The sequence below is a fragment of the Microtus oregoni genome, unplaced genomic scaffold, assembly GCF_018167655.1.
Source record: "Microtus oregoni isolate MIOR12 unplaced genomic scaffold, Mior012 000032F_ref0000030, whole genome shotgun sequence".
Lineage (NCBI taxonomy): Eukaryota > Metazoa > Chordata > Mammalia > Rodentia > Cricetidae > Microtus > Microtus oregoni.
In genome coordinates, this window is record NW_024543091.1 from 19030368 (window position 1) to 19057785 (window position 27418).

General features: G+C 40.8%; 1 protein-coding gene across 3 annotated transcripts in view; it reads right to left on the reverse strand.

The window, feature by feature from the left end:
* Nucleotides 1-27418, reverse strand: part of Vps13c (vacuolar protein sorting 13 homolog C) — a 154390-nt gene that overhangs the window by 13817 nt on the left and 113155 nt on the right. For all 3 annotated transcript variants that reach the window (XM_041679334.1, XM_041679335.1, XM_041679336.1), the window contains 20 exons: nucleotides 26603-26707; nucleotides 25667-25831; nucleotides 24589-24717; nucleotides 24187-24320; nucleotides 22662-22788; nucleotides 20725-20960; nucleotides 15548-15689; nucleotides 13225-13365; nucleotides 12125-12206; nucleotides 11917-11986; nucleotides 11132-11243; nucleotides 10899-11012; nucleotides 9742-9881; nucleotides 7388-7469; nucleotides 5775-5888; nucleotides 4933-5008; nucleotides 4444-4607; nucleotides 4097-4142; nucleotides 934-1057; nucleotides 364-478 (listed from right to left, as the gene is read on the reverse strand). In XM_041679334.1, the coding sequence (XP_041535268.1) occupies nucleotides 364-478; nucleotides 934-1057; nucleotides 4097-4142; nucleotides 4444-4607; nucleotides 4933-5008; nucleotides 5775-5888; nucleotides 7388-7469; nucleotides 9742-9881; nucleotides 10899-11012; nucleotides 11132-11243; nucleotides 11917-11986; nucleotides 12125-12206; nucleotides 13225-13365; nucleotides 15548-15689; nucleotides 20725-20960; nucleotides 22662-22788; nucleotides 24187-24320; nucleotides 24589-24717; nucleotides 25667-25831; nucleotides 26603-26707 (2418 nt within the window). The remainder of the gene's footprint in view (nucleotides 1-363; nucleotides 479-933; nucleotides 1058-4096; nucleotides 4143-4443; nucleotides 4608-4932; nucleotides 5009-5774; nucleotides 5889-7387; nucleotides 7470-9741; nucleotides 9882-10898; nucleotides 11013-11131; nucleotides 11244-11916; nucleotides 11987-12124; nucleotides 12207-13224; nucleotides 13366-15547; nucleotides 15690-20724; nucleotides 20961-22661; nucleotides 22789-24186; nucleotides 24321-24588; nucleotides 24718-25666; nucleotides 25832-26602; nucleotides 26708-27418) is intronic.

Consider the following 27418-nt stretch of genomic DNA (forward strand, 5'->3'; position numbering starts at 1 on the left):
CCACCTGGCTGAGGGCAAAGGAAGCTATGGAATTCCAACAATTAGCCACAAAGCAAGAAGCCAAACCTAAGCACAATGACTAGGAGCTGCTGTAGAGATGATGAAACAGCCAACAGCTCCTTTCAAGACAGTCTTCTCTGCACAGAGAAAGCCTTGTGCCCTTTTCTTGCCCTGTGCAGAAAACAGTTACCAGCTACTTCCCCTTAACATGCCAGGCCAAGGCCATCATACAAAACAATAAATTCTCCTCTACAAACCATGGGCGATTACTTCAAAGACTCATGATCGGGTCCTTGAAAATCCACCCATGAACTCTCAGTCCTGGAATCTTTCCATTTCACAGCCACGAAGAACAGAGTTTACCTCTAATAAGTCGGAGCCCTCAGACTCCTGCCTGTCATATGGACGGATGATGCCATCTTCGTGGATCAGACGAGGTGGACGGAGGCTGGATACCTCCTCAGTGGATTCTGCTGCCCTGAATAAGAGAGCAGGAAATATGTGAGAATCTTTTAAAATCAGACAAATTCATGTTGATCAAACCCGCAAATAAATAATTAAAAACTATTAGTAATTTATAAAACGTGTTCAAAGTGAAGAAGAAATTATTAAAGCCTTGCCTAATGGACTCTAAAGTATCCACCCTTTTCTTAAAGGAAGAAAATGTCAGGTTCTGAAAGGTCATGGACACTTTACGGTCTTGCTGTCAGTGCCTGGCGTAAGGGAGGGACACTTAAAGTGCTGAATAAATAAAAACTGGGCCATAAGATTTATTTTTCATATTCCTTTCCATGGTACTTTGTCTTATAAAGCTTCCATAACTTCCAATATTCAAGAGCCTTAAGAACAGGCTAAATACCCAGCCCATTCATATGTTCCTAGAAGCGATAGATACACACAACACAGACCTTCCCACCATGCAGATGCCCTTACCTCTGAATGCCTTGGAAGGTGCTGCTAGCCATATCTATGATTCCGCCAGTCGGACGAGCCACGGCACCCACGAGCCCTTTTCCAATTCCTTTAAAGAAACCAGCAGCGCCCTCCTTCTTGGCTCCTTTAGGAAACCAAAGACAATAAATAGGCAATGATATTTTAAGGTAAGCAAGTTCAACAAAAACCCAAGCCAACTCAGAAGCCATGTACCATTTGGATATCTGGGGCAGGTACATTCATCTTAACATGATGATGTGGTTGTTCTCAAAGCATCTTCAGCATAGATTCCTGCAAAAGCCGGATCTGCTGCAGCAGACGCTTATGCTAAGGGTGGGCAGCAATCCCCAGAAGACCCTGAGGTCCACACAGACTCAAGAGGCAATGATCCAGCTCAGTCAGCAACCGTTCATTCCATCACAACCATTAGGAAATCCAAACAGTATATCAAAAACAACTCATAATTATTGAAAATTCTGTTCACGCACTATAAAACTTCCAATATATAAATTAAATGCTTTCAGTGTATTAAGAATGGTACATTGGGGCTGGAGAGATGGCTCAGCAGTTAAGAACACTAGCTGCTCTTCCAGAGGACCTGTTCCCACACAGCAGCTCACACCTGTCTATAACTCCAGTTCCAGGGGATCTGACTGCCTCACACAGACCTACATGCAGGCAAAACACCAATGCACACAAAATAAAAATAATTTTTTTAAAAAAAGAATGGTTCATCATTACCATCAATTTTAGAAAATCTTTGTTGTCTCAAAAAGACACTTTGCCTACAGTCCATCACTTTCCACTTTCCCCAACTCTTCATCTGACCTATCCAATTTACCTCCCCTCTCCCATGCTCCCCCTTCAGACTCAGGAATCACCTAGAACACTTCCTATGGAGTTGCTCTTCTGGACACTGCATCCAAGCAGCAGTCACTGTACTGTCTATCATAACTGGGCTATTTTTTACTTAGCATCACATTCCTAAATTCACCTATATTGTGGCATGTACTACTTCTTGGTTTCTGTTTATGGCTGAATAATATTCCATTGAGCAGATATGCCATATTTTATTTATTTATGTGTTGGTGATAGTCTTTCCATGTTTTTGCTATAATCAATAATGAAGCTTATGGATGTTCACATGTAAGACTTTATTTGAATGTCTGTTTTCAATACTTTAGGGTACCTTGCTGATTTGTGATACCTCCATGTTTAACTGCAGATGGGCAAGCAGAATGTTCTCCTCTAATGGCAGCACTACTGCATGTTCCTAACCTCAGCCATCAAGATTCCCATTTCCCCACACTCGCACTAACTTGACCATGTTACGTGGGATCTCGTCTAGACTTACATCCACACCTCCCTGACGACTAATGAAATGTGTCATTGCGTATCTTCCTTGAGGAAAAGTCTATTTAGATCCTTTGCCCATTTTAAGTTAGGTTATCTTGCTATCGTTAGCACCTTATTATTCTTCTTTCTATAGTCAATATTCAAATCTCTGATTAAATATAGTTCATAAAACATTCAGCCCACTTTGTAGATCTTTTTTCCTTTTATGATAATATTCTTTCAAGGGATGATTTTTTTTTAATTTTGGAAAGCTGTCTTTTTTTATTTCCTCATGGTATTATTCTTCAACACATAAAAATTAAAATCTTGGTGAGTCTAACTTATCTGCCTTTTCTTTTGGGACCCACACCCTGGTGTCCTGCCGAATCACAGAACTAGCTGCTGCGTCTGCTTCGAAGTTCTGAGTTTCAGTCTCCCACTCTGGGTTTATTTTTACAGGGAGTCTCTATCAGGGCTGGATTACTGTTCTCCACATGCAGATGTGCCAGCTGCAGAAGCCATTTCTAGATTCACATCAGCACCCATCTCAGGGATCTAGCTGCAGTCTAGCAAAAGCTCACCGACCTACATGCCTGCCTTCCTGCCAGAATGATTGCTATGCAAGCTTACTGGAGCTTTACGCTGCAATAAGCTTCAAAATTTGGACATATAAGATTGTTGGGACATGTGAGCCCTTCAACATTGCTTTTTAATTTTTAGGGACATTTTAGTTATTTTAGATTTTTTGAATTACATTTAAACTTTAGATTTAACTTATCAACTTATGAACAGAAAGAGGAATTTCGATAAAAAAATGTACAGAGGTTTTTTTTAAATAACAGAATGAATATATATGTGTATATATATATATACATACATATATACATATACATATATATCATGTACATACATAAAAGGAAAGGGATGGGAACATGAGGGATAGAGAAGGTCGAGTTGTGGAAGGTATGAGGGGAGAGCAATGAAAGAGATATAGTGATAGAGGGAGCCATTATAGGGTTAGGGAGAAACATGGTACTAGGAAAATTCCCAGGAATCCACAAGGATGATGGACAACCCCAGCTAAGACTCCTAGGGACAGAGGATGCCTTAATGGACCTTCCTCTATAATCAGATTAGTGACTACCCTAATTGTCATCATAGAACCTACACCCAGTAATTGATGAAAGCAGATGCAGTGATCCACAGCCAAGCACTGGGCTGAGCTCCTGGAGTTCAACTGAAGAGAGGAAGGAGGGATCACATGAGTAAGGGGAGTGGGTTAAGATCATGATGGGGAAAACCATAGAGACGGCTGTCCTGAGCTACTGGGAGATCACAGACTCTGAACTGAGAGCTGGGGAACCCGCATGGAACCAAACTAGATCCTCTAAATGTGGGTGACAGTTATGTGGCTTAATCTGTTAGGGGGTGATGGCAGTGGGACCAGAAATTATCCCGGGTATATGAACTGGTTTTTGGAGCCCATCCCCTATGGTGGAATATCTTGCTCAGTCTTGATAAAGTGGGGAGGGACTTGGTCCTGCCTCAACTTGGTATGCCAGACTTTGTTGACTCCCCATGGTAGGCCTTAACCCCTCTGATGAGTGGATGTGGGGGTAGGAAAGGGAGAGGTCGGGTGAGGGAGTGTGGGAGGGAGGGGGAATCAGAGTTGGAATGTAAATGAAAAAAAATTAAATAGAAAGGAGTAAATATCAGTACTATATAAAATTCAATCAAGCAATCCTCTCAACCAAACACCAAGAAGCAATAGCATCTGGTATGCACACACCCTTCACCTCTGTACAGTAGGAAAGTGTTCTCTTCCTACCTTCCACAGGCTTTGTTATTATTCCAGTCACCCCGCCAACAACTCCCTGCAAGAGAAATCCACCATCAAGTCTCCAACAAATGGAAGGTGCTTAACACTAAACCAACCACTAGAGGTCTCCATAGACATACTATATTTTTTTCTGTTTTTTTGTTGTTGTTGTTGTTTTGTTTTTTAAGATCTGAGGACTGACAGTGAACAACACACACATATAAGTGAGCATTTTGATTTTGCAAATATTAAATCATTGGAAATTCACAGTAGAAAGAATCATAAAGCAGCTGGCATTAGTTTCACAGTTTCCATGCATCTGAGATAGATTCCTTGAGACCCAACAGGAGACTCACTCGCAGGAAGCCCTTCCCTCCTCTGGCCAGACTGTCTCCAAAATCTTTAGGCTGTCGACCCATCTCTTCTCTTCTCTTCTGCTGATACTCTTTGTCCATTGTGATTGCTGCCAGGCCCTTTCCAACAGAACCAGTGATTCGAGATACAACTCCCGCAGCACCACCTAAAGAGTGCACCGAGAAGTCAGCCACAGTGGTACATACCCCTCCTTTAAACAGGTACCTACTCATATGTAAATACAAGAATTACTATGATTTTTTGCCATCAAGTGGAGTAATATAAGTTTTAAAGCACATTCATCCAACCTATGAACACTAAGAACCCAAGAGGTCACTTTAAAGTCACGCCCAGGTGGAAGAAAGGAAACATGCATTCAGAGATCAATAGGAAGGGGAACTCTCTCTTACTACATATAACCACTTGCTTTCCAAAGACAGGGCACTTTAGAGTAATAATTACATACATATATACTCAAAGGTCATACGCACCTACTGTGTGTCCAAAGAGGCTTCTTACCCCAATCACTAATCCTTCAGCAAATTCTTCAGGGCCTTGAACAGCACCCTGATCCAAAAAAAAGTTGAGAATTAAACGTCACTAAGTGTGAGACTTTTAATCTAGCATTTCGGGGTTTCCACAAAGACAAAGAATGTATAAAAATCCGCAAGGACCGAAACCAAAACATTTCCACTCTACCTTAAATTCTGATAGATTATAATGACTGTGGCTAAGAATAGTTTTAACCCACACAACGTCAACAGGTCCTGCTAGATGAGCAGTGCACAGGTGACAGTCACTGGCTTTGACCACAACATGAAAATGGCTTCGCAGTCAGTTCAACTTCCACTAGAGTGCAAAAGCCAGCTGTGCTTATAGGGCAGGGTCCATGCTGTTTGGTTCTCCTCTCTCCTTTATTCTCTCTGCATGGTCCTTCTAAAACCGTACGACTTTGAACTTCTAGACTCCTGACACAAAGGTGGATTCGTGGGATGAGAGCTCCCAGGTGGACAGCTGACTCCTAAGACCTAACTCTGTCCTTTCTGCGGCAGCAGAAGTCATCTGTAATCTACCAAACTCTCAAGCTCTCAGACACTTACACTGAATATCAGGAAACTCAGGTATCTTTCGTTGCCCAGATAAACACTAGATCTGTTCATCTGAAGTAAAACAATCTTTCAATGTCACCTAAAGTACTTTAAATAAAAACAGAAAACTAATTTTTTTATTATTTGAACATTATCCCATTGCCATATACAGATAAAATACCAACACCTGTCAGTAGAAAGCAGAGCGTCTGTTTTGTACGTGTACAGAACTAAAAAGCCAGTACCTGGAAGGGCTCGTAGAAGAAAGCTTCAACTCCTTCAGACAGGCCCCGAATCAGTCCAAACGGGTTTCCAAGCACATCTAAGCCCAATACAAGCACATACATCTGCTTCAGGAACTAAAGAAGAAAAGACAGTCAGCTAAGTCCCTTCAGATATGGGAGAAACATTAGGAAGCAGCAGGAAGAGGGGACGGCAAAACGAATGGAGGTAAAGGACAGTGTGTACAATAACCACCTACACCTCCACAGCCTAGTGTCCCGCTGTGTGAGCCTTAAATCAAACAGCTACACGTTTGAGACAACGGTCAGTCAGCAGACATGTGACCTCAGACAAGTTACTTGTTAATCTTGGCCTTCCCAGCTGCAAAATGGAAGATTACACTGACATTGTATGGAAGAGTATGCACAGTAAGTGAATATAAAATTCAATGGCCACTGGCTATCTTTATTATTTTATCATTATTAATTAAGGCAAAATAAGGAAAATGTATACTTGTTTGAACCTACCATCCGCGTGCATCACAAAAAGAGTACTCTCCCAGCAGAGGACAGAAGACAAATGCCACTCTGCAGTACTATGCAGCAACTGTACCAGAGAGGCTTATAATGCTGCCCCTCCTTGCCTACATAACCAGCTCACACAGTACCTGATACACAGGAAGAAGCTGGCTTAGAGGCCCTCCTGCAACCCCCTCTCCTGAATTTTACATTTCCTGAAGCAGTTAAGGTGTCACGGAGAATGGAAAGGGGCCTTGGAGGAAAACATTTTAAAGTGTGTAACGGAAGGCAAGCTAGAGAAACAGAAACTAGCTGTATGCACAAGATCTGCACAACATCAAGCCAGCCAAACCAACAGGGATGGGCAGGGCACCATGAAGTCCCACCCATCACTGAGAAACTTTGGTGACTGATGGCTACTGGGGAGGGAGAGGAATCAGTTTTCATCAGAGATGTGGAAACTAAAAGCTACCCACAGTCCAGTAGATGGTCCTATACCCATGCATACCAGCAGCACTAAATGAACTCATGGGGAGGGGGCGAAAGTGAAGATGGGAGGGAAAGGGAGTGAGGAGTAATTAGAAGAGAGGAATGGGGGGAATGGATTTAACCAAACATATATGCACGTATGAAATGTCTAAGAGGGAAAAGCTAGAATTACTAAGAATATCTTATATCCCTTCTTGATATTCATATCTAGGCTGCAATGAAAGAAATCAGTTCACAGTAAGACCAACATAAAATTATGTTTGAGATTTTGCATCACAACAAAACAAAAGAAGTTAATCTAGAGTAAAATTCATTTTTTAAAAAATAAGAAATGAACTTAGATACTTAAGAAAACCACTAAGCAATGCTGAATCCAATGGCACATGCCTGTAAACCCAGGTCCGGGAAGAGACTGAGAAAGGAAGACTGGGCATTCAAGGACAGCCTCAGCTATAATGTCTAAGGCCAGGCTGGGCTGTACGAGAACATGTCTCAAACAGCCAACAACAACAACGAAAAAGCCTCCGAGTTGTAAGACTGAAGTCAATCCCAAACCTTTCCACACATACTCGTGTCTCACCCACACACTCTATAAAGTGTGCTCCCAAGCTCCCGCGGCAAGAAATTACCTGTTCAGTGTAGTGTCTAACAACACTCCACATGAGCTGGTCTCTCTTGTAAAACTGATAGCGGATCTCATAATAAGCAAGTCTGAGGGAGACAAGGGAGAGAGTGAAGGCTCCTACAATGATAGTCTGAGAAACTTTCAGTAGCAGCTAATTCCAGTAACATTTAATTCATACTTGGTATCTTAATATTGTGGTAACAACATTGTTACTAAACCAGTAATTCTCATGTAAGATTTTATAAATATAAAAAGAGGAAAAAAGGTTTAAAATGTCAACCACAGGGCTGGAAATGTAGAACAGTGTTATAGTGTTTGTCTGGCATGTGTGAGCCCCTGGTTCTATCAGTAGGGAGTGCATGCATGCATGCATGCGCACATATACACCTACACACCCATACACACCCAAAAGTAACAATAAAATGACAAAATGACATGGCAAATTTTTAAGCTTTTTCTTACTGCTTCCCTCTTCTGGTTCTTTATTTCCTTTTCTATGCAGCCATAAAACTTAAAACATTCTGTATATCACTTTTAAACTCAACATTATGAATTGTGTATTTATATTTTTAATTTTTTTTTTCAAAATTTCCATAAGCATTTGACTGTGTGTGTAGCATTCCATCATACAACGGAGTCACAGAGAACAATCCCTGCTTTTAGACAAGCCCAAGGTTGTTACAATAAAGAGTGTTTCCAGGTACACAGTGGGGATACCTCTTTGGTTGCAATTCAGGATCATTTAATAACTAAAACACCACCACCATCACACACACACACCTAAAAATAACTGAGTGGTCAACAAGAAAAACCCTGAAGGGATCTATGTGTGTATATCTGCATATGTGTGCATATATGTATATATGTATACATATATGTTTCCACTCATAAAACTAACATTTTACCCTGTCTCGAAAAACCAAAAAAAAAAAAAGACTACAAAACTAACATTTTAAAAAGTACCCATTTCTAAAATTTATCTCTCTCTAGCATTAATTATTCATGTTCTAAATGCTTCACTTCATTTCTATGTATGTCTGATAGCAATGGTGGCCATCTCTAACACCTGCCTGCCATTTCCATTTTCTTTCTGGGATGCCTCCACACAGTCTGTGGCTGCTCTGTCCCTGACTCTCACGACCGTGTTTAACCCTGAGACGAGAACCATCGCCCTGTCCTATCTGCCATCCTATTCCACAGCGTGGTTTTGGGAAAAGTGTCGCTTGGGGTTGCTGCTTCCTTTCCAGCTGTGGAGAGTAAATTCAACAGCTTGCCACCCTCTTTCTCTCCGTGCACCAACATGCCCACCACCACACACAAACAAGTTCTACCACTGAGCTAAATTTTCAGCCCAAGTATTTAACTTTTCCACAGTCAAACCTATCTTGTATTTTCCACTGGGATTTTCTCACTGCTAAAAAAAAAAAAAACAAAACTCAAAAACCAAAACAAACCTCTACTCGGAGATTTGATAACAGCTTCTTTTACTTCTGTGTTTATGAGTGTGTGGATGATTGCTCCTGTGAGCTTGGGTACACATGCAAGTATGTGCACAAGCACACAGGGGCCAGAAGTACTCAGACTAGACTGCTGCAGAGTGAGAACCAGGACCCACCTGCCTCCATCTTCCCAGCACCGGGCCTGCAAGTGCACACCACAACACCTGGATTTTGTGTGGGTTCTGGGGACCGAACTCAGGTCTCATGCACTTCACCAGCGGAGCTTTCTCCCCAGTCCTTAACTTTTCAAATCTTTCGATTTGAATTTTACATCTTTCTCCTCATTTTCTCTGAAACTTGGCACACAAGTGAAATGTGGATAATCTAACAGGGCTTTTCTCTCAGGTAACTGCTTCTGTCGATACCATTGTGGGCCATTCCATTCAGCAGAAGCTGTGGAGTGCAGCTGGAGCTGGCAAGCACACACAGCCTCCTCCTGAGTGCAGTGACAGGCTCTCATTACACTTTGCCATGTACCACACTGGAATCTCACTCCTGCTACGTGTTTCTAAGTAAAACTCAATACTAACACACAGTCAGTTGATAATATACACTTCAGAGTAATTCAGTTTTTATGAAACATTCATGAGTTACCAAAAATATAACTTGAGTGTAACTAAATACAGACCACACTCTTCAAGTCATGAGCAGGAAGACCCATCCATTCTCTAGGCTAACACTGCACTAATGGCGAGAACTGATATTATCCTGAAGAACCTTGGGTAGGGGTGGTTCCCAACATGCACTAACAAGGGTCTTACGTGAATATAGGTAAGGGTGGTTCCCAACATGCACTAACAAGGGTCTTACGTGAATATAGGTAAGGGTGGTTCCCAACATGCACTAACAAGGGTCTTACTTGAATATGAGGTCATCCACATCAGTCAGAGTGGCACCTATGCTTTTCAACAGCAGGTTCACAGAATGAATTGCAATCATTTCCTGTTTCTCTTTGTCTGATTCCTCACCTCCGGAACCCAAAGACAGACTCAAATGCAACTGAAAGAAAAATAGCATTCAATACATGAGAAGCTCCAAGTTTTGTAGACACAGGAACTAGATCTTCCGGCACCACCAAAGGTGCCCTGGAGAAGCCTCCTACAGCCTATTCACATACAACAGAACAGGCACAGTGCAGGCACATTTGATTCTTTCTGGTCTTTCCATAAAATACAAATTGGTCTGATCTAAGATTAAAATTCCATTCCTAAAGTGAGTAAACACCTCTGTATCTGGATGAAGAAGACCAGAATCCTTTGCAAAATGGAAATGCCTGATAGCTCCAAACTAGTACGTAACAGCTTAGAATAGCAGCTCTGTTTTATGCATGCTGTTAGCTGAACAACCTGGTGACTGTGACCTGCTCTATAGCGCTGTGGACAGTTTCTGAGAATGCAAAGGATCATCAACACTGTAAAGCATTACTTAATTGTAGATCTGGGCCATTACACAAGTTCAGTGTTTAATAGTTGACTGCATTAGTGCATTTACTAAGAAGTCATCCTCCCCACACGAGCTGAAAAGAACAACAAAAGGGAGAGAGGAAATGGGTTCATAGAGTACAGTCAGGGAAGTAGAAGGTAATTCAATTTTCCACTCCCTTAGGTCCAATTGCATTTGGGGAGGAGCGAAAGCATCATGTCAACAGCGTAATACCTACTTCAGCATTTTCACACGCCAGCGAGAGCGCCCATCACAGCTCTGTTTAGACAGTGGTAGTTGCTACAAAATGCAGCCAAAACATTAAACACTGGTGAGCACTCTACGCTTAATTAAGAAACGCCACTGTCAGCTTCTTCCCTGCGTACAGGGGTCATTAATTCAACTCCAGAGAACACGCTCCCATGGTACCTCTGTGGGAATTATGGCTGCACAGATGTCACAGAGGACTGTCTTAATTGTCACCATTAGTCAAACGAAACCCCATCAAATACCTGATGTAACAAATGAAGGTACACCGGTACACAGACCCTTTAGAAGTTCTGAGGCAATCTCACCCATCATCCAGCAACAAACCTTAACAGGAGATATATGGAAATGTTCGAAGAAACTCAGGATCGACATATCAGTCATGGAAGACTCCATTAACTCTGTGTTGAGAGCATCGATATCTTGTTGGATTAACTTTGTCTGAAAAAAAAATTTCCAAAAGTTAAGTTTTTTTTCTCACTATAAGGATTAGCTCGAAAATAGCTAATTTAATTTTTTTATTTTTTTTTATGTTTGGCTCAAGAAATAAAAATTGTTACCCGTTTTCTTTCAGTTTCAGGGGCAGTTGTTGGGGTAAACAGTGCAATAACAGCTCCAAGGAACCCCTGATCAACTTTTAAAGCCATTTCCTGGATGAGAACCATAAAATACCTATGGAGAAGTACATACAATGCTTTAAGTTAGGAGTAGTAGTGCACATGCTCAAGCCCAGCGCTCAGAGGGCAAGGGTAGATGGATCTCTGTGAGTCGGAGGACAACCAGGGCTATATGTTAAGACCCTGTCTCAAAAAAAAAAAAAAATTCTAACCATGGTCATTACTGATTTTTTTCACCCAAGAGCTACAGTAAGTTCTAAGTTCTTCTTTGTGTCTTACCATTATATATGCTAATAAAATCAAAGTCTCACAGTGCGGGAAAGACACAGCTGAGGACAGACTGAGATCAGCACTTACCACCCAAAGGCCCACATTTATCATGTCACGGGAGAGATGATAAATGAGAAGACAGAATATACCGCCTGATTCTTCAAGTTCACGGCGTCTGCTTTAAAGCACACAGCTCACAGATCTGTACTTCTTTGCATTCTAACTCGAACGAGAGATGGCTAAAGGAATTCTGAATTTTAAAATGTGTGCAGACTACTTTAAAATATATTTAAGTATTAAGAAATTCACCAGCCTCAAACTGGATCGATATATTCATTGGGAAAAGAATTTCTGTATAGGAGCCACTCTCAAATTGACAAACAATAAAAGGACAACAATATTCATTCTCAAAATGGATCCTCGCTGTAATTCCTGGATCAGGGCAGGGCTCTACTCACTTGAACTGTAAGACCTGACTGTACTCGTTGAACCTTGTGATCACACTCACGTCGATGAACGGTTTGGGCTCTAAAAGAAACACAGCATACAAGAACAAAGTCAACCTTTCCATGAGTCAAACTGGTATCTTCTAAGGTTTTTATGGAAAGTATGTCTGTGGTTCTCTCTCTCCTTTCCTTTCCTTTCCTTTTTTTTTTTTTTTTTTACCTGAATCTAAAGCAATGGATTTGGGAGGAGCCACGGGATGAAATACCACTGGGAACATTGTGCCTGGTAACTGATTGTCAACCTGGAAGTACAAAACATTTGATCAGGTTAGAGTAAGTCATAAACCTCAGCTTCAGAGATGGTAATCAGGCACCTGCACACATAGGAGGTGCCACGAGCAGCTCTACTACATGTAAAACGCTATGTGTGCCAGCGAGGCCATGCCTGCATTGGAAAGACGAAATGAAAACCCTCATAGCTGCATTGACCTTTGTAGCACTCTGACCCATCAGGGCAGATGTCTGTACTTTGGAATATGAGATGCTGACTCTGTGGGCACAAGTAAAATGGAAGTAGGAAGTGAGTACAAAATTAGAGAAGGTGGAAAGATAAAAAAAGAAACCTAAATAAAACTTGGTGGAGGTGGAGAGATACTAAAGGGAGGGTGGGGGAGAAGAGAGGGAGGATGGAGACAGGACTAGCAAGAAATCACCCCAAACACGGTTCAAATAAGCCATGCTCTTGCCACAAAGAAGCCCATCAATTTAGGTTCTCATGACAAACGGAAAGGAACATTTAAGAACAACAATAGTGTAAGGAAACACCCTTGAAAGGCCAATAGTCAGACCGACAGTCTCAATAACATGCCATGCTTTCGACTGGGATGGTGAGGAGCTGAGTCCACAGGCTGTGTGAGAGTAGGGGAACACATACACACACACAAATTAATAATAATACTTAAAATGCAAATGTACTTTTACAACTTTATGGCCCAGGGCCTCATGTACACCTACTCTGCTCAAGCTGCCCCCAGAAGATAATAATTTAACACAAATCACAGCTTTCTAAGAATAAATTAAAGCCGGGCGATGGTGGCGCACGCCTTTAATCCCAGCACTCGGGAGGCAGAGGCAGGCGGATCTCTGTGAGTTCGAGACCAGCCTGGTCTACAGAGCGAGTTCCAGGACAGGCTCCAAAGCCACAGAGAAACCCTGTCTCGAAAAACCAAAAAAAAAAAAAAAAAAAAAGAATAAATTAATTCTAATTTCCATGTTGGCTTAAGTGGTCACAGAGATCTACCTAGCTGAGAGCGACATTACCTGGAGCCAGTATAACCGCGCCCTTAAGCTTCTCTGGTGAGGAGATTGCTTAAACTCAACCTGAATCCCTGATAAGAAGTCCCGTTTAATAGGGCACCGGATAGGAAGCCGCATTTCCATCGGAACTTTGTCAAAATTGACCTGTAAGAAACAAAAGTGCTTTTGTGACAAGCTGGCGTCCCCCAGCAGCTACTTGACAGCATTTAAGACTCTGATTCACTCACGATGTTGCATAAGCAGGACACAGTCATCTCTCTGTCTCACCAAGGGAGCTTGCTTTATTCTGTTTCTGTTGTCTTCCTTTGAGGCCAGGTCTCATTCTATAGCCTAGGCTTTCCTCAAACTCACAGCAATCCTCCCGCTTCAGCCTCTAAAGTTCTGACACTACAAACACGAGCCACTATGCCCAACCAAAAGAGCTCGTAGGGTCACCTGCGCCCACGGCCTCTGCGGCAGAAGCATCGCTTTCCTAATACTTACTAGAGAACTAGGAATTCCGAATGCTTTAAATTTTAGAAACTGCACTTAAAAGACTGTACAGTAAAAATCAATAGTAATAGAGAATTCCAGATAATTTTTATAGGTTTAATTTATTTTTATATTGTGTATATAAGCGTTTTGCCTGCTTGTGTTATGTGTATGTACTACAGCCCGAGATGCCTACAGAGGCCAGGAGAACGAACCACAGGCCCTGGAACTGGAGTTAGTGGAGGTTGTCAGCTACCACTGAATGATGGGAATTGAAACTCAGCCCTCTGCCAAGAGCAGCCAGCGACCTTAACTGCTGGGCCATCTCTCCAGCCCAATCCCAGGCAATCTTTAGGCAAAACAGTTTAATAAAGGAGCTGAGTCTGTTTTTGTATAACCTAACGGTGTAAACTTTTCATCTAGCCCATCAGCACTGATGGGTGTGGGAAGAGCACATGACTGGCGGTTTTGCCCTAAGAAGGCAAAGACAAGAACAGCCAAAGTTCAGGCCTGCTGTGGAATAGTCTAGAAACGCAGGGAAGCTTCTGGAGAGAAGGTGCAGCAAAGAGGACTTCGTGGTTTTGCTGTGTGACCCATGCATAGCACACCTTCATTTGTGAGTACTCACCCACATCCAAAAATCATCCTCATGGGATGAAATAATATAGAAAAGTTTATGTATGTTTTTCAACAATGAAACTGTGGTGATATTTGTTTGTGATATAACAAATAAAGCTTGCCTGAAGATCAGAGTGTGGAGCTAAACCATTAGTTAGCCATAGAGGACAGGAAGTGGTGGCACACACCTTTAATCCCAGCACTCAGAAGGCAGAGGCAGGCAGATCTCTGTGAGCTGAGTTTAGAGCAAGCTTAGAATACATAGCAAGTTCCAGGCCAGCCAAAGCTACATGAGACCTTGTCTCAATAAAAAACAAAACTAAACTAAAAAAAAAAAAAAAAAAAACTCTTAAAAATTAAAGGTGAAAATCACCTTTAATCTTGTCACTGGGAAGGTATATTGTAGTGATGTTTTGCTTGTGATCTAACAAATAAAGCTTGCTTGAAGATGAGAGTGTGGAACTAAACCACTAGTTACCCACAAAGGCCAGACAGTGGTGGCCACCCCTTTAATCCCAGCACTCACTCAGGAGGCAGAGGCAGACAGATCTCTCTGAGTTCAAGGCCATCCTGGGCTATAGAAGATTTTGATTCAGTATAAAAGAGCCAAGCAGTGGTGACTCACACCTTTAATACCAGTACTTGTAAGTCACATGCTTTTAATCCCAGCACTAGGAAGGTGAAAAATATAAGGCAGAAGCAGATAGGAATTCAGAGCAGTCAGTCTGAGGATTCGTAGATTCAGGATCTTGTCCCCTTTGGTCTGAGGATTCAGTAGAGGTAAAAGATCTCTTTAGTAGCTGGCTCATTTACTTCTTTGATCTTTCAACATTTATCCCAATATTTGACTCCAGGTTTTTATTATTAAGACCAATTAGAATTTGTGCTACATGAAATATGTACCATCACAAACTGCATCATTGAAGTGCAGGTGTTACTCAGAATGTGAGAAACTGTTTCCACAGTAATAATAGCTCCATAATCTTACTGAAAACAAGTTCAGCGGAACTGACCAACAAGTAGAACACGTGATAAATATGGAGAAGAAAGCCAGAACTAGTTTCATAACTATGTTTTGATTATGTATATTAACAATCTTCCCAATAAACACAGGTTTATTTGCATTTAAGTTAGTTTCTGTACATAGGGCATTAAAAGTTTACTTACTCCAGGTACCATTACCTACAAAACTGTAAAACCACAAACTATAAAGCCAGAAAATAACATTTTGGTATACCTCAAAATTGCTGTCCAGCTTAATCCAGCCACGGTCTTGTGAGACAAGATGCTTCTGATAGGACTGTTCCAGTGACATTATCTGCTTCTGGCTGAATGGCTTCCATTTCTGCTTCGGCTTCATCTCCCACACGACACCTGAACTAAAATAATTCACAAATAAAACTAAATTATAAGTATATATTTTCATGGGATTGTTACTAAAATTTGTATTTATCTAGTTATCAAATTATCATGAAAACTATATTGATATGAGAGATAATTTTAAAACAGCAAATTTCACCTGCCTGAAAAGATGCACAAAGAACAAGGCGAGGGGAAAATATCTTTCATGGGAACAATCAAGCAACTGACTGTTCCTGTTTATTCTTTTACAGGATCACATACAGAAGTTATATGTTGACAATGTCAAGGGAAGAAAAAAAACTCTTCATATAATTTAAAAGATAAAAATAATGAAACATTTTTTTAAAAAACATAAATATATAAAATATTCTTGTGGAGATTCAACCTTTTACATAATTATTGTTTCTAATTATCCAAATCAAGTGCAAGTGATTAATTGTTCAAATGGATTTTTAAAAGTACTTATTGTTTATTTATGTGACTGTGTACGTTATGTGTGCCTGTGTACAGTGTCCACAGAGGCCAGAAGAGGGCACCAGATCTCTGGAACAGGAGTTAGAGGTTTTTGTGAGTCACCCAACATAGATGCAGGAAGTCTACTCTGGTTTATTTACGAGAGTTAAGCACTCTTCACCTCTGATCCCTCCTCTCTCCAGCCCCATATTCATGCTGATTTATAACACACATCTTATCAATCATTTCACAGTTACTTCTAAGTCCTGATATCAATCTATGAGAACATGACAAATATTTTACTCTTTATTTATTACCTGGCAGGGATTTACAAAATTCTAATAAATTCGTTATATAAATCCTTTTAGTCTATCAATAATCACTTGCAACGAAAGATTACAAGGAAGTTCTTCAACTGGACAGGTGGATTTTGAAATGTAGACATTTCCTTCGCATATATGTTGAAGGTTTGAAAAAAATGTCTCTCCAAATGAAGGTTTGTGACATAAAATACGTCCTCTCCAAACACACGGGAACTGGACACACAGGAACTGTCTTTAACTTAAAGACAGACTGATGTGGCTTAGGATTTAAATATTGTCTGTCTTAACATGAGCTTATGACAACACAAATTTTGCATAGAAGCACCATTTGGCTTTCTAATGGTCATTTAAAATTCATATGGAAACAGTCACTTCCTTAGCAAAAGATGGTTTCCAGTTCCAAAGAGCGCAAGAGCAGTACAGGAGGGTAACTCTTTTCCTTCAGAAAGATTTTACTCTTGCCCCAGAATGTCAAGAGTTCAGTGAGAGGCTTCCACTGCTAAGCCCTTCAACTGCTGTGCGGTAAGACACAAGACAGTGAACTTCTATCACCATCAAAACATTATAGAACCCATGGTGGTTAGTTTGACAACATACAACAGATTGAAGTAGTTCCTACATATCTGCTCACATATAATATAAAGAATAGAAGGCATAAAATGCTTTGCAGTTCAAAGTTTTATGAACTTGTCCAACTAAGATTCTGTTCCCAGTTGTAATGCATTTCAGACTTCAGCTCAGTAAGGCAGAATTCATCTTTCTCCTGCTTGAAAAAATTCTGTTACCTACACTTAAAAGCTGATCAGTCATCGTAGGTTCTGCAATGACTTCTCAGATGCACAATGACTGAACGCAAAGAACATCAGCTGACTCCTCAAAGCCAGGGAGCCATCTGTGACTGGCCTTTTATACCTGACTGGTGTTGTTCAGAATGTCCTCAACTCCTCATACAACTGTCCTCACTAAAATGCTAATAGCCTTAAGTAAGTTATCAACTCTGCACACATCTCTTTAGCTGCTGCAACCAGACAGACTCAACCAGCCCATGACTAATGACAAAAGGCATTCCTTGCTACACCTGACAAATGAGTTCCCCAGAAGCTGACTTTGGCTATAGCCCATTCATGCTTGTCTTTGTGAAAATGTGTGCTGTGGAGAGATGTTCTGTATCAAAAGTTTCTAATTTTTCCAGCCACTGTTCACCTGCAAACATGCTTAGTTTGGAAGTATCAATGTACTCTATCTCCTTCTGGTACAGCTATAATGGCATTACACATAAATTAATTTTGTTGAAGACAATGCTCACTCTGCTATACCCTAAAAGAAGGACATTCAAAATCCATTCTTCTCATTTTTATATGATGCGTATTCAGTAGTAAGAAAAAATAAATTAAGCAACAGAGCAAGACATTGTTCAGTGTGATCTGAGTGCACAGAGAAACAGTGAGAAAGCAGCTATATATGTAAGACAATAAACAGGGATGTGTTTGCAAAGGTTTTCTATCTTTTTAGTATTAAAAACTTTGGTTTGAAATTGAAAGCTATTCATAAACAGGTAGTGGGTAGATGTGGCTTGTAATTTGTACTTTGCTGAGGTATATTAAAGAACATCGTTCTTAAATATGAATCTACAATATTTTAATTTACTTAGCTTACTGATACCTAGTCATTGATAATGTTACCTATGTGTTACATAAATCCAACAGCTTTCCCTGATAAAAACCAAGACACTGGGGAAAACTTCCTCATGGATGGGAGACGTCTAAATGAACTGTTTCATGGTGGGAAACTGACCTCTGATAAGACCTTCAGCAAACTCAGTGTGATCAGAGGAGACAAATGTTTTCTTGGCAGAATCAGAACCAGAGGAAATAAGTGGTCGCAAAAGTTCTAAATAACTAGCCATAAAAGACTTAAGACTCCAGAGCAGACTGCTCTTGGGCCACAATAAGCCTGGCCTCTCCCCTCTTACATGCTGGCAGGCACCCTACTGAGCTGGGGAAGGGAGTTTAACATAGAGGCTCTAACATTTCACAGGGTCACCTGCAGCTACTGGTACCCACATATTCCCTTCCCCACACCCTCCAGCCTGTCTTTTAGAACATAAAAGCAATTAGCTGCTGCTCATGCTGGGAAACCTGCCCCTTCCTCAGAGTTCTGTAACAAGGGACCCAAACTCTGCCACATGGGCCTGACTCTACTCCAGAGTCCTAAAGTGCTGTCTTGGATGCCGGGGCCTAAACTCTCCTAGGAGTGTGCCCTCCCCATACTGTTGTCTGTACACTTTTAAACCTTTCATTGAATATTTGTCTATATGAATAATGTTTAAGCTTTTCACAATGAACAATACATTTTCCTGTAGTACCCTTTGAAGATTCCAGAAAGAAGATGGGGCCCACAACAACAATTCCACCTGGTTGATATGATGTCATTATGCTGATAGCACCACTTTAAGACTGGTTTGGGGTTACAAACTGCTCAAGATGATTTCAACTTTGCCAGCTGAGATGGTACACTTTCTTACAACATTCTGGCCAGAACTTCAAGTAAGAACGTCAGAAAAACTCTACTGACTACTCAGAGACTATCTGCAGTTGTATCAGACAGTAATCTTGAAGCTTAACCATCATTTTAGTTTTTACAGGATCCTACAGAAATAACACCGCCCCCATGACAGCTGGAAGTAATTCTAGAAATGACATCCCCTCTTCCAATAAAGTTTGCCCTCAGGGTTAGGGACATTTATTAGGGGTTGGTTATAAGTGGTATATGGTTGGGGGTGGAAATGAAGTGAGCTCAGGGATCTCTTTTGATAAAGAAAAAAAAGGGGATTGGATGGATGGGATAATTGATAGATTAGATTATTACCTGTGAGCTATTATTTATAGATAATTTACATTGGTGTAGATTCTTGTATACTGACATAAATTCAAATTATATTTGTTATATTGAATATGCTACTATTGCTGTTTACAATATTTGTGTACCTATGTAAAGTTATTTTGTCATATTGTATGCTTGTCTCTGAAAATGGTCTATCAGTTACCCTAGGCCTTGGCCAAGGTTGTTTGCCCCAAGTTGCAAATGAGACTTTGGGTGATTGCAGGTAGTCTGTTGTCTCTATCATTTCTTGCACCTTTTGGAAGTTGCTTGATTGTACTTCCTGTTTACTCAAGTAATAATATTTGCCTTCTCAGGTCTTTGATGGGACTGAAGACTAGATCAGTCATATTACTTTCTTCTCATGACTTAGCCAAGTCACATCTAATATAAGACTTAGACTCTTTAGGATGGGATAACTATTGAAAAATTTAGTATATGTTTCTTGTTTGATGTTGTTCATGTTGGTTGTAATTCTAATTTTTATGTATGTTTTTGTCTCTTCTTTTCCCTGAATAATACTTGATATTTGTTCTTATTGTATATAGTTTTGTATTAGGCTTAAAACTCTCTTATTTAGACAAAAGGGGAAGGTGCTGTGGGAACTCCTTCAGCTAATAGCCTTTAAAATGCTAGCCCACTTTGGGTGTGGTCTCATGTACTATAAATGCAGATGAAAAGCATGCACAGGCCTCTTTGCTGCTGGATTCGGTTCCAGTTCCCAGCACACACAGAGGACTGTGGACCACTACTCTCTGCGAGTTTATTCCAAGATAAATACCTTTGTTATACTCCATTCTGGGCTATTGTAGAACTCTTTAGTACACCAACAAATCCTCAACAGTTCATCTCACTGCCCTTGAACTTCACATCCCAAACCTTTCAAATACATATCATAGTACATTTTGCTTCCCTTATGAACCTTTTCCAAACTTATTTCTAGTTGTCTCTCCTAGGGCATGCCAGTTTCTCCAAATTCCACTGTACGATATGAATTATTTCTATGGCAGATGCAGGTACTATTTTCAGTTTTTCATAATGTTTTTGTAACTCATTTTTTAAAACAAGAAAGGAGGAAGGGAGGGAGGAAGGACAGAAGGAAGGGTTGACCTTCTTCCCTGCCAACTGACAGAAGTACTGTGAAGGCACTGATGTACCTGAGTCCTCTGTGTCTCTGGGCCTCTCAGCTGACAGTCCAAAGAGTCATTTAGTAAATATGTCACACTGAGAACAAGGATCTGTTTATAGTCTCACTAACTAGGTATTATGGACTCTGGGCCTTTTAAAGGTTCCTGGCATCTTATCTCCCTTTGTGTGTGTGTGTGTGTGTGTGTGTGTGTGTGTATGTGTGTGTGTGTATATATACACTTGTCTTCCTTTGTATATATATACATACCTGGTGATTCCAACATATGAGACTTCCTGCTTTATTTCATTGTTAACCAAAGAAAGCCCAAGGCTGTGGAGAGACAAGGTGACTTCGTGATCAGCCTGTTCCATTTCTTCTGCCTGGAGAGCTTTGGAAACCAAAGCAACATCATCCGTAAAAAGGAGAACCCTCTGGCGCCCATCGAGGAAGGACACCCAGTGTATCTGGATGTTTGCATCGTATGGAAACTGTCCACACTCATCCTGGAGAAAGAAAGACTTTGAGTTAAACCTGAATGGAATTTTCACACTTAAAACTGAATTTGATAACTGGGACGGATTAGAAAAGCCTAAATAGAATGACTTTAAGATAGAAAAATCCAGTCATTAAATTGACATAAAACCAGCATTTATATAAAAATAATAGTAACACTCAGCAGGTCTAGGGATATGGCTCAGTGGATAAAGCAGAGTTCTGCAAACAAGATCTAAAGTTTTGAGCTCTAGAACCCATTTAAGAGCGAGGTGAGAAGGGTGGTTGCCTATAATTCCAGCACTTGGGAGGCAGTGGCAGAGGATTCTGGAGCAAGCTGGCTACTGAGACTAACCACATTAAATGACCCTGTCTTGATAAAGTGGGAAAAGATTGAGGAAGACCCCAGAAATCAATTTCAGGGTTCTACATGCATAAGCACATGCACTTACACACTCACTACATGTGCCAACACCCATGTGAACATATACATACACGCACAGAACACACATACACAAAACCATTAATTTTTGTTCCTATTATCGGCAGAGTGGTGCCTTGGTCTGAGTTCCTAGCTAGGGCTGACTGGGCACTGAGCAGGGCACTGAGTACCCTTTGGTATCAGTGCTGTCTCCAAACTAGAGAACAGTTCCTGCAAGGAGGACCGTAAGAGGTCATCATAAGAAGCTGTGGGGATGACCCTTTAGTTGCAGTACAAATCCCAGGTTGTTTGAGAAGCCAGGACCATGAGACATCTTCAAGTACAGAGGGCAGCTGCTTCAGAGAGAGGGGCTATCTCTGTTGTCAGCAGCAGAGCTGGCAGGGCAGGGCAGGGCTGCACAGCTCTCTGGGCCTCAGATGATTCCTCTGCAGGCCCCAGGTGTTGAATATGGAAATGCAGGATTTCACCTTCTCCCTGCTGGGTTCCCTAATTTAGATATGATCATTCATGCTTTGCCCCCATCCCCTCCCTTTAGAAATGAAGTATTTACTATATGCCACTGTACGTTGGAAATATGTAACTTCTTCATGACTGTCCAGGGGTGGGGGTGGGGTCACAGTTAAGAGACAGCCTGAGTCTCAGAAGAGACTGTACTTACACTACTGAACAATGTTAGGGCCGTTAAAGACCAGAGGGACATGTGAAAATAGACTGAATGCATTTCATATTATTAAATGGTCGCAGGAGGGAGGCGAGGGATGGAAGACCAATATGTAAAAGTTAGTTGGGTGTTGGGTGTCAAGTTGATTGGGGTGAGCCTGTGATTATTTTTACCAAGTCAATTAGATAGGCTCTAGAATCATGCTGGAGACAAATCTCTGGCCATATCTGTGAAGATTTTCTACATAACTCTAAGAGGTGGACAGATATACCTAAATGTGCACAGCACCCTTCCAGGAGTTACAGTTCTAGACTGAATAACAAGGACAAACAAGCTGAGCACCAGCATCCGTCTCTCCCTGCACCCTCACTTCCGATGTTCTGTGGCCAGCTGCTTCACCTTCCCTGGCCTGAGGGACTGTGCTCCCATGAATTACAAAGGCCCAAACAAGCCCTTTCCTCACTAAAGATGCCTTGCTGGAACTTCATCATAGCGACCAGAAAAACAACCAATACAAATTATTTGCAATAGAAAGCACATAAATAACTTTCTACAAACATTTCAATTCACTTTTGTCCCGTGGAGACAGCACTTCCACAACAACGGTACCTTTAAGAGATCATGCTCTCCAACGTTTGATGCATAGCTCCATGTGAGTTTCCTGGTGCCAGTGGGATCGGCCCAGGCAAAGAGTCGGGTTTCTCTTGGCAGCAATACAAATTCCTCCTGTGAGCCACTGAAATGATCGACAGAGGGAAGATCAGCACACCTTGGCCTTGAGAAACCACAAAGGTCTTCGGAGCTTGTTTAGTCATAAAATACAGCTCAACCCCAAACACGGGCACTAATACCTTCCATAACTAACAGTTCTGAAGTCTGGGCAGACAGAATATGGCAGTACAGCACTACTTCTGACTTCAACGCCTTCAAAGCTGAGCCAGGGAGGAACCCATGAAGGCAGATATACTGGTCTAAGTCCCTCTATGAAATGGCGGTGAACAGTCAACATCGCCCATGGCAGAACTTAATTCAGTTCCTAAGTTTAAAGTTTTTAATCAAATGCAAAAGCTTAGGAATAATAAGTACCACAGGAAGAAAAGGAAACAAGAGTCCATCCATTCCTACTCAAAGAGTCTGAGAACCAGCTGCTGAACAAACTAAACTGTAAAGTGCTGAAACTAATCAACATTAACCCATTAGGAATCAGAACAAGATCCCCAAAGAGCTTAAAGTGGCAGATTATTGGTTTATAGAGTGTAAACATGTCTCAGAGGAGATAAAAGTGAACCAACTGGGTTTTTATCCAAATTTGTGCTTCAGTATTTCTCCCTCCTCTCTTATTCTTTCCTCCCTTCTTCCTTATTTTCTCCCCCCCCCACACACACACCCATTGTATTTATTAAGCTCATGGTTTTATAGGCCAGGCAAGTGCTCTATCACTGAGCTATATCCCTGGTCCTTTTTTCATGCATTATTTTGAGACAGGACCTCACCAAGACACCTGGGCTGGGTTTAAATTTGCAATCTTCTTGCTTTAACCTCCTAAAGAGCTAAAATTACAGACCTGAGTGAGTCATAGGCTTGGTTTAAACTATTTTCACATATTAAATAATGACATCATTCAAATGATAACATTCCAAGAACAAGAATAATAAGATTCCTATTACCCCCGGTATAGACACAGCATCACAATTCACATCTCCTTTAACCTTTACTGACCCTACCTCAAACTAGAGATGCATTTATAGGGAGAGGTCACTTACCAGCTTACAAAGGGAGAGATAATGTTTAATAAATAACTTCACAGTCATTTGTAGGCATTTTGAGATTTCTAAAACCCCAAAGGTTTTCTTACATTTTCTGTCAAGACGTTTGGTAAAAAGATATATTTCAACTGACTGAGACCTTTAAGAGCATCTCTTTCTCCCAGGTTAACATGGTACATGTAAATTCTGCTGTAGGTATGTAAATGTTATGAATACTGGGTTAAGACTTGCCAGCATATCAGGAATAAACACCACATGCTCCTTACAGTTTGAAGACATCTGGGATGTGAAACTCCAACATTTTCCAGAAGGGACTGTGAACCAATGACAGCAAAAAATCGAGTTTCTCACACAGCCTTTTCTCATACCTCTGTTTATATGTGAGGACATCCCACTGTGTGTGGTTCATTATCAGGGCAGGTGCGGATCCCTCGTGGTAATTAGAGAAGGTTATAACAGTTGAGTGCTGAGCAGTGTTTATATCCACCAAGATACCTCCATTCTGTCTCGGGAAAACAGCACATTCAGTGGACTAGTTGAATCTCAGTTACACACGAAGCACTACACAGTTCAATCAGCTGTACAAACACACCACTTCCTTTCTGAGGTTCTTACTGGTTCTGATTCTTACCAGCATATGTTGGCATTGAACATGCACACAGTAGGCCTACAAATCATTACTGATCTCTACAGCACAGCTTACAGAAACATGTCCAAGCAAGTTTTAAAAGTCAAAGGCACAGTGTCTTACAATATGAATGAAGACTTACCAACTCTTCCAAGCTCAATAAAGTGCCATTGTCTTGTCGGTTGTAGAAGAATGGTTTGGAGGATCCCTCATAGCCCACCACTCTCACACAAAGCTTGCCGGACAAATTTTCAGGCCAAAATGGAATGCACTGAAAACACAAGTACAAAGCCAGTTTTGACACTGTGCCGTGACAGAGGATACTGCCTTGCTAAGTAACCAAGTTTTCAGGTCTAAATCGGAGTAAAATGCCATCACAATTGTTTAAATTCCTCTCTGCTTCATAATGAAAACACTGATAAGCTGGGGGTGGTGGTACACTTGGAAGCTAAAAAAGGAAGATCCCAGCTTTGGTTATACAGCAAGAACCTTTAATAACAACTCTATCGATATAATTATGCAACCAAAAGGCATTCATCAGAATAAAAATCTGTTAATCTAAATGTAGTTGTAGGAATTACATGATGAGAAGCCCAAGAGCTTCTTGATTAAGAATGCCTCCATATACTTTAAACCTATATCCTTCATTCATTGCATTTGCTCTTGTGCCTTGTCAAGTTCACCTCACTTATACACAAAAGATTTTTCAGACTATCTTCTTCTCACAAAGCAGAAAGCCAAATGCAGACATGGAAGAGGCTGCCTCATGGCAGGCTGCAAGTCCAGACCCCAGGAGCAGCTGTCAATTTTAGCTTCTGTTTCTCCATCTATCAACAGGGACTGTTAGTTCTTAATAGAACACAAAACGTGGTTCTATCACAGAATGCTCGGTAAACTCTACTTCTGAATCAATACACTACTGTGGCAAACTCACATCAAAGACAAGCATTTTTACACAGCACGTTGGTTCTATGTGCTTTCCATAACACGTTTCAATTTTAGTCGTGTGGGAAGAACTAGAGAGTGGCTGCTAGCCACTGAGACAAGGCTACTGGCAAAAAAATTACCAAAAACTTCCTACTTTCAAACGGGATGAAATAAAGATCTTTTGAAGCTACTGTCATACTTAACACACATGTGCATGAGAGTGTATAATAAAATATCCATGCGATTTACATTTCTATGTCCCTGTTTATCAGTCATATTCTAGGGAACTTTACCTCTGAAGAAGCGACATAGTGCCATTTGTTGGTGGGTATGGAGCCATCGGAGGCAATCTCTCCGACTTCCAGCTCTAAGGAGGACTTGTTTGCAATAGTGCAGAAGGGAGTCAGAGTGACTATTCTTGAGAGGTTGAAACTGCTCATTTTGATGCTGACCCCGACCTGAGGGAAGGAAACAAGCGAGCTCATTTTCATGCTCTTTGTTCAATGTCAAAAATGGAGACACACGCCACACACATAACTTAAAATACCTAAAGTAAGAATTCTGAAACAATGTAACGAATAAAAGCTGTATCTATCACTGTCTCTCACAGAAAAGGCCTGGTATCTTACACCAGCTTTATCAGAAATCAACTGCAGAACACAGGTCACTAACTTCTTGACAATTTTCAATGACAGATTTACTGTCTAGGTTTTTTTACTTATTAAAAATAATCCAAATGTTGATTTTTTTATAATTAGTAGGCTCAAATTTTATTGCTTTGCCTGTTACCAATAAACTTAGAATTCTGAAGCAGTAGTAATCAGGTAACGTAGCACCAGATTACTCAGATTTTCAGAGGAGTCACACTTAAGATTTAAGAAATAATTGGCAGAGTATTTGGAATAAAAATTTTAGTATATCTTTTTTTTTAATTTATTTATTTGTTAAGGATTTCTGCCTCCTCCCCGCAACAGCTTCCCATTTCCCTCCCCCTCCCCCGGATAAAAAAAAAATTTTAGTATATCTTGAATATTAACCAAGTAGCCATCTCCAATGGATTCAACTCCGTTCTTAAATTTTGACAAATTCAAGTCCTGCTCTGATACAGTAATCACAGAATATCTGGAGACAGTCCTCCCTAGAATAATTTGACTTATTATATTATAGTGTATTACTGTACTTACTATATTATAGTGTACAGATGAAGGTAATAAAGCAGACACTCTTACCAGGTAGTCCATATTGGTGGCAGGGCACTTCACACACCCGTAACTTCCCACGGTGTCCAGTGAGAAACCGCTGGACCAGTCACTAGTTGAAATCTTTAACTGTACCTACACCAGAGAACACATAACACTTATAAGAAACCTAAAAGATGATATTAACTTTACTTCATAGAAAAAAAAATCCTAGGGGGCTGGAGAGATGGATCAGTGGTTAAGAGCACTGCCTACTCTTCCAAAGGTCCTGAGTTCAATTCCTGGCAACCACATGGTGGCTCACAACCATCTGTAATAGGGTCTGGTGCCCTCTTCTGGCCTGCAGACATACAGACTGAATATTGTATACATAATAAATAAATATTTAAAAAAAAGAAAGAAAGAAAAAAAATCCTAGACTTCTGGCAATTTCCCCACTATCTTGAGACATAGAAAAATATAACCACAACCATACGGAATGATTCCAAGGAAACAAAGACCAGGAGGATAGCTCTGACTTTCCCATTCACCTCAGCAAAGAAAATAAGGAATTTAAACATACATTATGTTGCTTTTTTAAAGGATCACAATGCTAAATATCCCAATGCAAGATTTATGACAGAGATAAAAATTCTCAAAAGTGTTAGCAAATAAAGACATCATTCACCAGGTAATAAAAGACTATGAAAGACTCAAGTCATCCTCAGTGAGCATGAACTCAACGCAGATAAAAATAGCCCATTCTAATAATTACGACACCACACATAAAATACAGTGGGTGAGGGGACAGTGAGTGTCTCTGGGATTTAGAGGGAAGTCCTACAGAAGAGACATAACTGCACCCCT